The 15,520-nt window shown below is 40.2% G+C and overlaps 1 protein-coding gene across 2 annotated transcripts in view; it reads left to right on the top strand.

Annotated features, from left to right (window-relative positions):
• Positions 1-366: 366 nt before the first annotated feature.
• The window catches only part of LOC133132741 (chloride intracellular channel protein 2-like), a 48,254-nt gene continuing 33,100 nt past the window's right edge, over positions 367-15,520 (top strand). Inside the window, exons 1-6 of one of the 2 annotated variants that reach the window (XR_009709166.1) lie at positions 367-593; positions 3,847-3,956; positions 4,684-4,809; positions 4,908-5,008; positions 6,329-6,510; positions 7,239-8,035. Coding sequence is in view for 1 of the 2 variants with exons in the window: in XM_061248416.1 (XP_061104400.1) it covers positions 540-593; positions 3,847-3,956; positions 4,684-4,809; positions 4,908-5,008; positions 6,329-6,510; positions 7,239-7,400 (735 nt within the window). In the remaining variant the exon portion in view is untranslated. Of the gene's footprint in view, positions 594-3,846; positions 3,957-4,683; positions 4,810-4,907; positions 5,009-6,328; positions 6,511-7,238; positions 9,194-15,520 lie in introns of those variants that run through there. The other variant, XM_061248416.1, reaches the window with a different exon arrangement.

Raw genomic sequence — 15,520 nt, 5'->3', positions numbered from 1 at the left:
AGCAGGTGACCATGGGCTTAGACCCTGAAGACTCAACCGAGAGGATGAACTCTGCGCAGTTTGTGTTGCTTTCCAAATCAGGTCACAATCAAGAACAACGCTGTACAGTATGTTCCTAGGTGTGAATGACCACAGAACTCTGTACACTGAGAGTACTCTTTAAAGTTATGTGAATCATACCGCCTGCCACTACCATTATCAGATTTCCTTGTAAAAAAAAAAAAAAGTGACAGGGCCTATTTTCAGCCCAAACGTTTGGCACTCTGTTTATATGGGAAAAGTCCCACGCCCACCCTCTATGCCCTCCTCCTCTGGGTTTTTAAACAAGAGTATCGGAGGCCAGAAAAAAACACACTTACACTCACAGCCTGGCCAGGGGAGGTTACACACTGCTGCTTTGATTCTAATCCCCAAACACTTACACTCTCAGACTCACTCGCACTCGGAGAACCCTCTGTATGAGGATAAGTCTCTGACGCTTGGAACATAACTCGTTTTGGAGTTCCCTGGGACTTACTGGAAAAACACTGTGGGACACCATGGCACTACGACAGGACGCTGGTAAAGAACCCAGCATTGAGCTCTTCATCAAGGTCAGTACTATATATTTTTTTCCATTTATAAAGTTGGTGACATATTTGCTGATGTTTCTAATAAATCCAACTATAATGAGTTTTGCAATACATCCATGATAACACTGTCTTTGCAAACACAGGTACATTTGTCTGGATTTTCTTTTTGTAGTTATTTATAGATTTATAGACTGTTGTAGTCTATGCTTAATTGCTGTCTATATCATATGTAGTAGAATGTATGAATATATACAGTATTATATAGCCTAACTATTATGGACCTATCTTGCTCCATTTAAATGTGAGATTATTTCTTAGTTTCTCAATCAACCTACGTCAAGAATTGACACACATATCAGCTCTCCTGTTAGATGATTGTTAGAATGTTAGAATGATTCAGAGGGGAAATTCTGTCTTCATATTGTGCCTAGTGCAGAAGCAATGTGCAGAAAAAAGTGCTAGCCGTTGCTAATCGGGGGCTTGGAAGGGTGGTGAGCATAGCAATCGGTATGCTTTATCTCTGCAGACAGACAGCCTAAGGATAATTATTCCTTATCGTGTCATAGGAAGCACACTGGGAACCTTTTTCTGCACTTCACTGATACGCCCCAATGCTGTTGCTTTCTAGCACACTGGCCAACATTGGCCTTCACCACTTTACTACTTTCTGCCACAAACATAGACCAGCATACACCCATCTGCTCACTGCCATACCCTCTATGACCATGCTGCACTGTAGTATTCACTGCCACACCCACAGAGACCAACCTATACCATTCTGCTCAGTGCTATTCCTATGGAAACCAAAATACACACAGCACCATCCACAGAAACCAACCTAAACGATTCTGCCCTGTGCTATTCCTATGGATGAAGCCCAAATAAATAAGTTCAGATGCTAGAATACACGGACTACCTAAACTCTTGACAGCAGTTTATACGGCTGAATGTTTACTGAAGCAATTCAGGTTAAATGCCTTGTTAAAGCGGACCATAGGCAGCAACAAACCTCCAACCTTGTAGTTAAAAATCCAGTTCTCTAACCATTACCGCCAGCATGTGCTAAAGAGACTTCAGCAAAGTTACTCATTGCCTCCTTTCTTCATTTACCCTTTCCTGTGACTTCAAAGAGCCAAAGTTGTTATTGCTTTTCAGTTACACGGAAATACAGCTCCACCCTCCCAACTGAGGATATATTAATTTATCTGTTTGATATAATGCAAGAGGGATGAAAACAGGTGTGTCACAGTACCAACACTGCACTCAGAAAATTACTTCTCCTAACAGGCTTGATTATTACATCACCCAAGAGAGGTGTGGTGATATCTTGTGTAAATACATGGTGTTATTTGTCTATAAGTTTGTATGGCTGCATATGGACTTATTCATTCTTCTTTTGAAAGAATAATTTCCCAACACACACAAGATATTTATTTTCTATACAGTTGTATGAAAAAATGTGGGCACCCCTGGTCAAAAAGCCTTTTACAATTAATATCTTGGTGAACAGAAGCAAACCTGAGGTCTAAATGGTACAAATGACACATTTCTTCTCATTTAAAAGCAAGATTACTTTTGATTTGATTTTTTTACAGCTTCAAAATAAATAAAAAAAGTGAAAAGGCCCTGTGCAAAAGTTTAGTAATCCTGTCAGTTAGTTCTTTGTAACAGCTTCCAAATGCTTCCTGTAGCCAGCTAAGAGTCTTTAAATTCTCACGTTTGGAATTTTCCCCCATTCTTCTTGGGAGAACACCTCTAGCTCAGAAATATTCCTCGGCATCCTTACATGTACGGCATGTTTGAGATCTCTCCACATATTTTCAATAATATTCAAATGGTGTACATTTCAAAAATCTTCATCCATCTTTCCTGGAGGTACTTAATGGTTGATTTTGAGGTATGCTCTGTATCATTGTCTTCCTGGAATACCTAACCTCTATTCAACTTCTGGACTGACCTTTGATATTTGGTGGAATCCATTCTTTCTTCTACTGTGCCCTAAGCTGCCACACAACCCCAAAGTATAATGGATCCACCTCCATGGTAAGGTGTTCTTCTCTTCAGGCTTCACCCTTTTTTCTCCAAATGAACCGTCTTCATTCTGAAATCCTTGGACAACTGTTTAGAGGAACCCATGGTTACTTTAGAAGGCATGGAGTTCATTCAGAATGAAAATTTCAGCTCTGGAATTATATTCACCTGAATCCCTACTGAGTAAATCACCTCTGTCTGGGCCTTAGTAATCATCTTTTTAAAAAGTAACAAAACATAATCCAATCCAGACATTACATTAAATTACACCATGGGTACACCAAGGGTACACCACGGGTGCACACATTTTTCCAACCCAGGGGTTCCCAGATCCTTTTTTATCTGACTGCTTAACCTGATCACATTCTGGCTCACAAAATGGCTCACTCTTTACACATTTATTTAATACAATTCATGCTGTAGGCTGAAATGAAGTGGTTCTTGTACCGTACAGGGTTACATATGCAAAACAGGACACAGATTATATTTTTTTTCATTGATCACAATATTAGTACAGATGTGTAACCCAGACTGCTTTTATGAAGCAGGTTTATTTGAAAATAAAAAATGGAAATTATACATTTATTTCAATTTTTTAAGACCCCAGAACTCCATCAGTACCTAACATCTATCATGGTTTCAGTGCAGCTAATTCACAACAAAGACACAGTTATGGTGCAGGCCTATTTTGCTGTCTCAAATTTTGCTTCAGTTTCCAAAATGGATTGCGTAAGTCTCAATCCAAACCGCTCAGTGGGACAATTTCTGAAGATAACGCATTTTTGTTTAGTATCTGTGAAAGAAGGCCTATCCTCTTTTATTGAATGATACACGAAAGACAACGTATTCATATTAATTGATTTCCAAACAAAGAATGAGAAACGGTAAACACTGGCTGCACACCAGCAGGTGTTTTCTTTTTTCATTTCCTCCTGTCCTGTTCTTTTATTTTCTGTTTTGTTCTTTTCTTTCCCGCTGAGTTCTTTTGTGCTTTGTACTCTTGACAGAAGTGAATAACAAAATGGCTTGGTGTTACATAATTTAGCACATACATCAGCATCATTCAAGAGGCTTTAATCAATAATGGCGCTGATGTGAAAGCACAGTGGGGCATACAAGTTGGCATAATAGGGACTTCACAGGTTGGTTTAAATATTTCATTTGTTGTGCTTTCAAGCGGATGCCAGTGAGTTTGCTTGCGGTTATGTGGGTGTAACCTTATTTGTGTCTGTCTTGTCCTCAGGCCGGACATGACGGGCAGAATGTTGGAAACTGTCCGTTTTGCCAGAGACTCTTCATGGTTCTGTGGCTGAAAGGAGTCAAGTTCACTGTGACCACAGTGGACATGAAGAAGTAAGCAATGTTGCTTAGGCACCATTGTCAAGGGGACAATAACCTAACAATCCACAGAACCACATCACCACTATATCACAGATAATCACCATGCCACACAGACAGTTATCAGTACATCACAAATAACCACTGCTTCACACGTAGCTAGTACACAACACATAGCCACTGCATCACATATAACCATTACACCTCACAAAACTGCATCACATGTAGTCACTACACCATTCACCAGCTCAAAGAATCCCGAGTAACATTTCCATCAACAGCATGGCATACACAGCTATAGTAACAGAAATAGAAACTGGAATTGGGCATAGAGTAACCTGAAATATGATATCTGATTCGGTGAGAAGGAGGAGTGAAGGTTTATAAGCCCAGCACAATATGTTTTGTGTTGTGTTGATAAAACAGAAATCTAATCTATCATTCCTTGTAATGGTTCTGCCAGAGGACTTAACAGTACTGTTGCTGTTGGACAAACATGCTGGCTTGATTAAAAAACGATGCCTCTGAGTGAGTAATGCAAGGAATGCAAACACACACCCCGGCACAAAAGGCCACTCACCTGGGCGATGTGTTTTTCCAACTGAGTCAGAGGGCATCAGAAATCTATTATTTATCAAGCTCAATGGTACAAAGACAGATATTGCGCTCCGTAGCTGATAAGTGACCTCATTCGACCTCCTCTGTCTCTCGTCACCTCCCTCTCCACTACTGAATTCTTCAGGAAGCCAGCGGAACTGAAAGACCTGGCCCCAGGGACCAACCCTCCTTTCCTGTTGTACAATGGGGACCTCAAGACCGACTTCATCAAGATTGAGGACTTCCTGGAGCTGACACTGGCCCCGCCCAGGTATGGCATATTTATCCAAAAAGCTGTTAGAATTGCCCTCAAACTGGTATGGTTCCAATGGAGTCGAGCTAATCTTTGTACCTCACTGTCCAAACCAGGTACCCCCACCTCAGTCCCCAGAACAAGGAGTCCTTTGATGTGGGTGCAGACATCTTTGCAAAGTTCTCAGCTTACATCAAGAGCACGACCACCAACACCTGTGAGTGACTGTGAAAGATGGGGCCCCAAGTAAATGTCAAAAAGCTTTGCTCTGATAAAACTACGACTCGCCATCATTATGATGGTGATCCATCAGATTTACAGTGAATGAGCAGAGCACTGACAATATTTCGTCAGTCAGCAAATTCAGATTTGAAATGTCCTGAGTCGCTTTTGCACTGACCCGCCTCGTACTTGTGCCATTCGGAGCCAACCTAATTTGACAATTTGTCACATCTTATGATCATGTGCTGCTGACAGTGAAGTATCATGAGAGTTCAACCTTTGAACTCTGCACCTCTGTGAAACTTGCCAAACGTGTTTGTTCATTTCGCTATGAAGTTAGTATCGGGCAAGTAGGATTTTATCACAATTTAGGGTGTAGTAGCAGAATCCAGCTGTGTACTATTAATCCTTCCCCCTTAATAGGTTACCCCTTGGAAAGATATCCCAACACTACAAACAACACGAGACTCCTGAATACTGTACATGTATAAACATATTAAGACAATTATTCAAAATGATCCCAATGTAAAACTCTGAATTCATTGAGAGGTAAATCAAATAGTAACATAATAAGGCTTGTCAGGGTGTTATCCTAGTATTCCTATTTCAGTGTAACAGGAAAAGAAAACTCAAATGTTGTGAACACACAACCTGCACAACAAATTAACCACCATCCAAATAAAAAGGGAAAAACCCTCCAACACCAAGAGAACACTTTCCTTCCGCCACCATGAATACCTTACCCAGCAGGTATTGTGTATTGAGGCTGTAATTGTTAGGTTCACCCAGTAGGCAATCTCCACGCAAAATATTACATCCAAAGGACGAGGCCAATTGTCCCATGCTGACCTCTGCTTGAAACTGGAACTGCCTTCGAAAATATAAATTCCCAGCTGACTGGCCTCAACAACCACTATCTACATAGACAATAATGATGATTTCAATTGAATCTCACAGTTTGGCATTCAATATCAAATATAAAAGGAAACCATGACCCTGTGGCCATGCTGGTCTACCTCCATACCTCCATAATTTAATCTGTGTTCAGGTGTCTCTTCAAAGGTAATGAAACTCTCAGGAAGAGGAGATACCATGACACACTACATGTTTGATGCATATAAGGGCCACAACAAGGTTTTTAATTGCCAAAGGAAGGGAAACCAGAGCAGGCTACTTAACAACAATATAATTTTGTAAAAAACTAAATAGCCAACTCAAATTATATTGTCTCTATCTCAAAGGCCATAATCTGAAAACTAGATATCCAACAGTATCCACAGTAGTCTTACACAAGTCCTGTTTCTGTCCTTTTCAGACCACGAGACGGCCCTGCTGCGGGAATTCAAGAGACTGGATATCTATCTGAATGCCTCTCTCCCACAGGAAATAGACCATAACTCCAGAGTGGATATGCTGGTCTCCAACAGGAAGTTCCTGGATGGGGATCACCTCACACTGGCAGACTGCAACCTGCTTCCCAAACTCCATGTCATTAAGGTGGGGGAAAAGACCAAGTGATGTCATGCTTCTGAATGTTATTCCTGTAATTGTATCAGGATTAACTGGAAAAAAGGCCAGTGATATAGTTATGCAGGGAGGGCATGCACTCACACACCCTCAACAACATTTTAAGTCCATCAAACCTGAATTCTTTTTAAAATCTTCTTACTCATATTACATGTAGAAATGAGGCTCAAACAAAAAAATCTTTAAAAAGTAAAGTTATTTTATTTCATGTCCATTGCAATGGATGTCAGGTCTGAATGCTTGTGATAATCGGTAGAATAATATGTCTCATCCATACTATCCAGTCTCTAGGACCTCTATTGCTGAATATGAATTTTTTTAGACAAATATGAACTTTTCGTACTATGTCAATACATTGTTCTTGTTCTGTGTCAACTTAATTTTCACAATATAAATAGACAACAGGTTAAATCTCTTCATGACTTCGTGTTATTTTTAACACATGAAAAGTAGAAATGAAGGTTTAGAAATATGTATATATAATGCTGTTATTAATCAGTGATTCAGTTCTACACAAAATCAGTGAAGCAGAAGAAAAATACAATGGTTCAAACTCAGTCATCATCATATGGCTCACTCGGATCACACTAGACCATGTATTTCCAAGCTTCATATTGATATTGCCTTTATGTTTTTTAAGGGAATGTACTGCAACAAAGGTTATTTTCTTTGTACTCAACAATATATTTTCTTCTCAGATTGCTGCCAAGAAGTATTGTGACTTTGACATCCCGGCCCAGTTTACAGGGGTCTGGCGGTACCTGCAGAACGCCTATGAAAGAGAGGAGTTTCGACACACCTGCCCAGCCAACATTGAGATTGAGAAAGCCTACCTGGATGTAGTTGGCAAAAGGAAATAAGTGTCCTTCCCCATCCTCTGAACTCTTTTCTCTTGTCAAACCTCTTCTCTGAACAGTATGCATCCCCAAGTCAATATATTCTGAACTGAGGCCGTCTCATATAGCAAGTAGTGCCATCAAAAATCTATGGGAAGCATTGCTCTTGTATAGTAATCCAGTAGTCAGTAGGTCTATGTTTCTATCTCTGTGTTTCCATCATAGAGCATGAATACATCATAGAGCATGAGTATGTGGGATTGCCCAATGTGCTTCACTTCCACACTTCCAGGGAATTGCCTCTGATAATTCTGTTTATTGTATGACTAAAGGTAAAGCCAGGGCTGCATTGAGGAAAGTTCAGTGGATACTGTCCACGGTTCAGGCAGCTAGCAGCATGTCAATAGATGAGCAGCAGTAGTTCAGGTACCTTCACCACTCTGATTTGACAATGTGAATGTACACTCAGTGACCACTTTATCAGGTAAAACTCTATACCAGCTTGTTAATGCAAATATCAGGCAATCATGTGGCAGCAACTAAATGCATAAAAACATGCTGATGTGGTCAAGAGGTTCAGCAGTTTTTCAGACAGGGTGATTTGAGTACCTCAGGAACTACTGATCTCCTGGGATTTTCACGCACAACAGTCTCTAGAGGTGCGAAAAGAAAAAAACATCCAGTGAGCCACAGTTCTGCAGGCAAAAGCATTGTTAATGACATTAAGGAGAAACCTCTGAGTGGATAGGCTACAGCAGCAGAAGTTAAAAGAATAAGTTAAAATATTAAGTCTAATAAATTCCAAATAAAGTGCTCAGTGACTGTATATAATATACATATAATGCACTGAAGACAAACATATTAATGAGGTTTTTAGCTAACTTAATGTTCCAAGTTGAGCTGCCTTTTCTCATCACATCCAGCCCGATCCTGATTAATGAAATTTCACATACAGTATGCGATAATGACAATGATGATGGTGATGAAAACATGTATAGATGTATTTCATTTTCAGAATATTCAATGAATGCTTGAATTGGGGCAAATTCTTTAAACAACAAAGAATCATTATTACATATGCCTCTTGTTTCACATTTTATCATCTTGGCAGCATGTTTGTCTGGATTTTGACCTATTCTGAATCCTGCCATATTAATGGTAATGACTGGAAGAGCTTCACAATTCTGAAAATGTCAATGTACAGTGTGCCTGTGTGGCACTGTGAGGATGATGAACATTGAACAACATCTGGTTAAATACTGCCTCTATGTGGTAAAAAATTGCATGGCATTTTTGTCTGAAAGGCGTAATTCTTCCAAAGACATTCAAGTCAAGGTTTTCTTTTTTTTTCTTTTTTCTTTTTTTTTTTTTTTTTTTTTGAGAGAGAGTTGAGAGTCTTGCTTTAGTTTAGATGCTTTAGTTTTTGTATTAATAAAATGAGGGTTTGAACCTGACATGGGACAAATATATAAGATTTGAATATTTTTATTTGAATTTGCATTTCTGGATACACTGCAATGCTGGAAAACATGTATTTGAAACATATATTTGAAGTGTGCATATTATTTATCTTTTTTTTTTAATACAGATACATTTCACAGATTTGATTACTTTCAAAATTAGCTTCAATATAGCAACAATTGTAATTAAAAGCAGTTCACTCCCAGGTAACCGCTTTGACACCCCAATGTGTTTAAAGTCTTAAATGGTTCACATGGCTTTGAAATGAATCCTTTTTGATGCTGAATTTGGGGAACATTAAACATGTGACAATTTAATGAAATAATAAAATACATTAAGTATTTTAAAATCTGAAATGTTTTCTCAAATAATACTTTCCAATACTTCCAATTTATATGTATGCTACTGCATTCATCTATTCTGCATTTGACAATACTGCACATGAAATGAGCACTTGAGCCAAGTTTTAACACATTTCTCATTTCTTTTAGTAATAAAATATAATAATTTGCTTTATATTCATCCAAAGTGTGACAACAAAAACATGTGAAAACTTGCAGTGTGGAAATTTGTTGATTGAGATGTTTGGTCCAAAAAACACAAAGCTTTGTCAACCAAACCACATCATGCAGGTCTTCAATGATCAAGGATTGTTTCAATTTTATGTACAAAATTCTTTACATACCAAAACCTGAAACTAGTGTGTGAACCATGAGATGGGGCAGGTGAGATTTGCTCTGGGAATCAAGCTGTGAGTATACAAGGCACAGCACGTCATGGGGGGCGCTGCTTCTAGTTTGTCACGCAGTACTTCCAGAAACAACCTGTAGAAACAAATTTCACATACGTTTTGTTCCAGGAACCGAATACCACAGTTTGAATATTGTCCAATCCATGACACATTTACATCAATTTTCATCAATAGTAAAGAACAATATGTTTACAATTTTGTATTCATCCAAAGGGAGTCAGCCCTTAAATATACAGTCAGGTCCAGAGTGATTGGATAATGATAATTAAAATGATAATGAATAATGCATATAATAAACAGCTAATAATCAGATAACAGATAATAATCTATATGTTATGTTCAAATATATGGGAAAACTACATACTTTTATTTCAATATATTTACTCTCGTGTTTCAATACTTTTTATCGAGTAATCAATTTTTTTCTGAAAACCAGTGGTATCAAAATTATTGGCAACCCTAACAATTACTGTAAATAAAATCGAACAAAGTGAAATTGGCAATAGTATTTTACTTAATGCGGTCAACCATGGTCTAAAAGAACTATATTATGTCATTCCATCACTTCCTGTTACACTAAAGTATCAAAATCAGATAACAAGCATGCTTGGCCAAAGAATAGTCAATTCCGAAGAGATAGATGGTAGCCTATCTATTCACAAGTTTGGTAATGCCAAAAAATACATAAATGGTTGAAAATATCACTTAGCACTGTAAGGGCAGCGATAATAAAAAATGTAAAAGCTTGACAGGAACCCAAGGATCATGGTTGAATTGAATTACAGAGATCGATTGCATCTTGGGGTCAAGAACAACCATAAAAGGGCACCTCCATACCAACAAACTCAAAATCAAGCATCTGGAGTTTGCCACATGGCATTGAAATGACGACTGAAAGAGAGTGCTATGGTCACATAAGACCAAAATTAAATGTTTTGGCAATACACACCATCAAAAAAAGAAAAAAAAGAAAAGAACCTCATACCTACAATCAAATATGGAGGTGGGCCATTGATGCTTTGGAGACGTAAATAAATTAACATGTTATGTAAATGATACTTTTTTCCAAAGTGACTCACAGTTGATTAAACTAAGCAGGGGACAATCCATTCTGGAGCATTGCGGGTTTAAGTGCCTTGCTCAAGGGCTCAAGCTGTGCGGACCTTATTGTGGCTACACCAGGGCTTGAACCACCAACCTTCTGGGTCCCAGTCAGGTACCTTAGTCACTAGGTGACAGGAAGCCCCTGTTTTTATGTTTTGCTGCCAGTGGTCCAGGGGCACTATTCAATGGTCAATGGCACAATTAATTCAACAAAGTACCAGGAAATCTTGGCAGAAAATCTTGTTGTCTCTGCTAGGAAGCTGAGACTTGGTCCTTGGTAGATTGTCTAGCACAGAAGCCACTCAACAGAAGCCCAGAGGGCCACATGCAAAACTAAAAGAGGGCCACAACTTAATTTATTGTCAACATAGTTTGTGCAGATGTATTTCAGTTGCAAATTGGCTTGCAGTTTAGCCTACTGGTTTATAGAAAGGCACAATTTGTTTTCTTAATTCTTAATTGTTTTCTCTAAACAATAAGCAACAGAAATTTGCTTATTTAACTCATGTTTGTTGAGGGCGGACTTCGGTTTGACAAGGCGGACATTAACTCCTTTCTCATTTCAGATTTGGTACACCATAACCATGAATAAACACACATGATCTTTGTTTAATTTTGAATGAAGAGATCAATGCAGAAACTGAGAACAATTTCAGCTGCTGATAGAAGCAAACATAATGGACATTTTTACCCCGCAATTTAAGAAGGATGGATTGCTGTGCTCGAAATCCATCCAGCAAAGTACATAGGGTGAATTCAGGTAATTTGAGATACCTTAAGTATTTTGTGTTTTTCTCCTTAGCTAATAATTGTCATTCAGCATTTTCACCGCAAAGACCTTGCTTATAAACTAAGTGATGATGATCACATCACATTTATAATGTGACCTCATTGCAGTGGGTGTGGCAACGGTCACGCAGGAAGTAGGCGACAGGCTATAATAAGTACAGGGACATAGGATTTGGACCTGTGATTTGTTAAAATGAAGTGTTATGCATGATACAGCATGTCTTACTATGAAGTATATTAAAGTAGGATGTATTAATGCAAGAAAATAAATACAAAAGTTTTGAATATAATAATATATAACTTTTTTAAATGTTATAATTTTGAGACTGTCCCAAATTACCTTAATGTGCATGGCAATCATGGTAAAGAAAAATAATATAACATGACTTAAATTTGAGTGCTTGTAAATAAATGTCACTCTAATCTTGTGTACAAAATTCTATTTACCAGAGCCAGAGCAATGCCAGTGATGGAACATAAGAATTGTCAGGATCTGTGTTTTTCGTTGTCTTGTCTTTTGTCTAAGAAGCACACCGTAGTCGCTCTGTCAGTTAATTCATTCATTGTTATTCGTTTCACCCGCGTTTCACTTCCTGATTATTTCCCACACCTGATTGCCATTCCCTCTTGTTACCTGTGTTATATAAACCCCTTTGTTTGTCTAGTTCCTCACCAGATTGTTGTGCGTCTATATGATACTCTCCAGCATTTAGTTCTGGTTGATACCCGGTTCGACCTGTTTTATTTTAGACTTCTGCACTTTGCTTATTCCATCTGTCTAGTTTTGAACCGCTGTGTATCAACCTGTTTTTATTTTTCAACTTAATTCTTTGGATTCTGTTTCCCTCTGATTTGCCCACTTGTAAAAGTTGTGGCACAAGCTCGCAATCTAAAATTCCAACTCACCCTAAAATATTAACTATTATTTTAACACTATAAATGTGTTTTTTGAAAGAATGGCAGAATGATGGGGGAAAAGTTAATCATTTTTTTATTTATGGGACTACTGGATCTCATAGGCCATATCATATAAAATATTCCATATGAAATGGTAAAGGAACAGAAATGTCTGATGGTCAAATAATGATCAGTAATTTCAATGATCTTTGCATCTATGCATTCATGCTCTGTCCAAAATTATCGAATGTGGCGGCTCAAATGACCAAAAAACTGATTTTGGCTGAGTGATTACAAAATAGTTTGTATGTACTATTACAATTTGGCCTATATATATAAATAGCGAACGGCACAAGGATTATAAAAATGTGCAGTGTTATGGGTATTTTATTAAAACTGGTGGTGACGGTCACGACGACCAGTCTCTCCTGGCGGCATTCTCTTCCGCTGTCACTGCCGCCAAAGCAAAATACTTTCAAACACAAATTCAGAACTCCGGTTCTAACCCCCGGAAACTTTTCTCTATTTTCTCCTCTCTCCTCAATGCACCGCCTCCTCCTCCTCAGTCCTCCTTTGCTTCTGATGACTTCGCTGATTTCTTCGATGAGAAGGTCACAGTCATCCGTAGATCCTTTACAACCACCGCCCCCCTCACTGTGTCCTTCCCCCCCTCTAGGCCCATCCCTTCCTTTTCCACTTTCTCCCCCCTTACAGACTCTGATGTTTCTCAACTCCTACTCTGCCACTGCCCGACAACCTGTGCCCTTGACCCTATCCCCTCTTCTCTTCTCCAAACTATCACACCTGACATTCTCCCATTTGTCACCTCCCTTGTCAACTCCTCCCTGTCTTCCGGCTGTTTTCCGGCATCCTCCAAGAGGGCCCACATCACTCCGCTGCTAAAAAAGCCTACTCTGGATCCCTCCATCATCCAGAACTACCGCCCGGTATCTCTTCTTCCTTTCCTTTCTAAAACTATAGAACGAGCCGCTTCTACTCAACTTTCTTCTTTCTTTTCTAACAACAACCTGCTAGACCCCCATCAGTCTGGCTTCAGATCGGGCCACTCGACAGAGACTGCGCTCCTCTCCGTCAGTGAGTCACTCCATGCCGCACGAGCAGCCTCCCTCTCCTCTGTCCTCATTCTTCTAGATCTCTCTGCTGCCTTTGACACTGTGGATCACTCCATCCTCCTGTCTGCCCTGTCAGCAACAGGCATCTGTGGCACAGCCCTGGAAACGCAGGTTTCTGATACGCAGGTTTCAGCCCGTATCTCTGCTTGCCTGAGGGACATCCAGAGCTGAATGGACAACCACCATCTAAAGCTCAACCCAGGCAAGACTGAAATGATATTCATCCCTGCTAAAACCTCTCCCCATCTGGATCTCTCCATTTCCCTCGGGGGTACCACACTCACGCCGTCACCCAGTGCAAGGAACCTCGGCGTGGTGATGGACAGCAGACTGTCCCTCTCCGAGAACATTGCGGCGGTGACCCGGTCTTGCAGGTTCTTCCTATACAACATACGGAGAATCCGCCCCTTTCTCACCCCCTACTCGACCCAGCTCCTGGTCCAAGCGATGGTTCTGTCCCGCCTGGACTACTGCAATTCCCTCTTGGCTGGCCTCCCAGCGTCCGCCATCAGACCCCTCCAACTCATCCAGAATGCAGCAGCTCGTCTGGTCTTCAACCTTCCCAAATACTCACACGTCACCCCCCTGCTTACTTCCCTCCACTGGCTGCCTGTCATGGCTCGCATCAAATTCAAAACATTGGTGCTAGCCTTCCAAGCAGTTAAAGGGTCTTCCCCAGCTTATCTACAAAAAATCATCAGACCCTACACCCCTGCCAGACCTCTTCGTTCAGCCTCCACAGGCCGCTTGGCACTTCCCCCTCTCCGAACCTCCACCTCACACTCACGATTACTGTCTGTTCTGGCTCCACGGTGGTGGAACGAACTCCCCGTTGAGGTCAGAACTGTAGAATCTCTCCCCACCTTCAAGCGCAAGCTGAAGACACACCTCTTCAAGCAGCACCTCTCCCCATCCCTCCCTACCTCCCTGTGAACCTTAATTGTTGTCTCTGTGACTTGCTTTGTGTATCGGTATTTTTAGTTGGCTAGGTAAGCAGTGTTTGGATAGTTAACTGTTTGTTTGGATAGTTAAGTGGTCACTTTTGCTCTGTTTGTTTGTTTCTTTGTTCTCAAAAAAAAAATAAAAAATAAAATAAAATAAGGTCCTCGTCCTCATCTTTGTTGTACAGGTAGCAGTTGAAATTGTACTTCCCTCTAGGGTCTTTCAGCGAACTTATCCCTGGTTATGGGTATGCACTTTGTTGTACGTCGCTCTGGATAAGAGCGTCTGCCAAATGCCAATAATGTAATGTAATGACGGAAAACTGAATTTACAAAAAGTTTCCCAAATTATCTGAATTCTGAACTTTTTGAGTTCGTGGATAGTTGGATGGAAGTTTTTCAACTGGATGAAGCTGTTCATGGTGCCATTGCAGTTTTGCTTGCTTTGACACAGTAACCATTTTCTGACACATTGAAAACCTGTTCATCTCCTTTATCTCCGTAAATACAAATTAAATTTCCCATGAAGTGTTGAAACCCCAAAAACGATGTTTTAAGTTAAATGTTTACATTTGCTGAAAGACTCAAAAGACAGGAAATTCAGCCTGGTCTCCATCAAGGCATCAGCATTGATTTCTGACAACATGCTACAGCCATGTACAATGTTTACTCTACAACAAACAATATGTCACCACTGGGCAGCTTGTTTAACATAAAAACCTCTCAAAGAATTCATAATCTTAGAGTAGTACACTGTAAAGTCGGTCTCCCAGCGTGTGCCATCAAGCCCCTCCAGCTGGTCCAGAATGCTGCAGCCCGCCTGATCACCAGTCAGCCCAGGTCGGCTCATGTCACCCCGCTTCTCATTGGCCTCCACTGGCTTCCTATTGCCGCACGCATCCGTTTCAAGGCCCTAGTGTTGGTATTTCAGGCTGCTAAGGGGACTACCCCACCTTACATACAATCCTTGATCACTCCCTTCTCCCCAGCTAGACCACTCCGGTCTGCCAGCTCTGGTCGCCTTATGGTTCCCTCTCTACGTGCACCTGGCGGTCGAGCTGCACGTTC

Source organism: Conger conger, chromosome 7 (genome assembly GCF_963514075.1).
Source record: "Conger conger chromosome 7, fConCon1.1, whole genome shotgun sequence".
NCBI lineage: Eukaryota > Metazoa > Chordata > Actinopteri > Anguilliformes > Congridae > Conger > Conger conger.
This window is presented reverse-complemented; position numbering and strand designations above follow the sequence as displayed.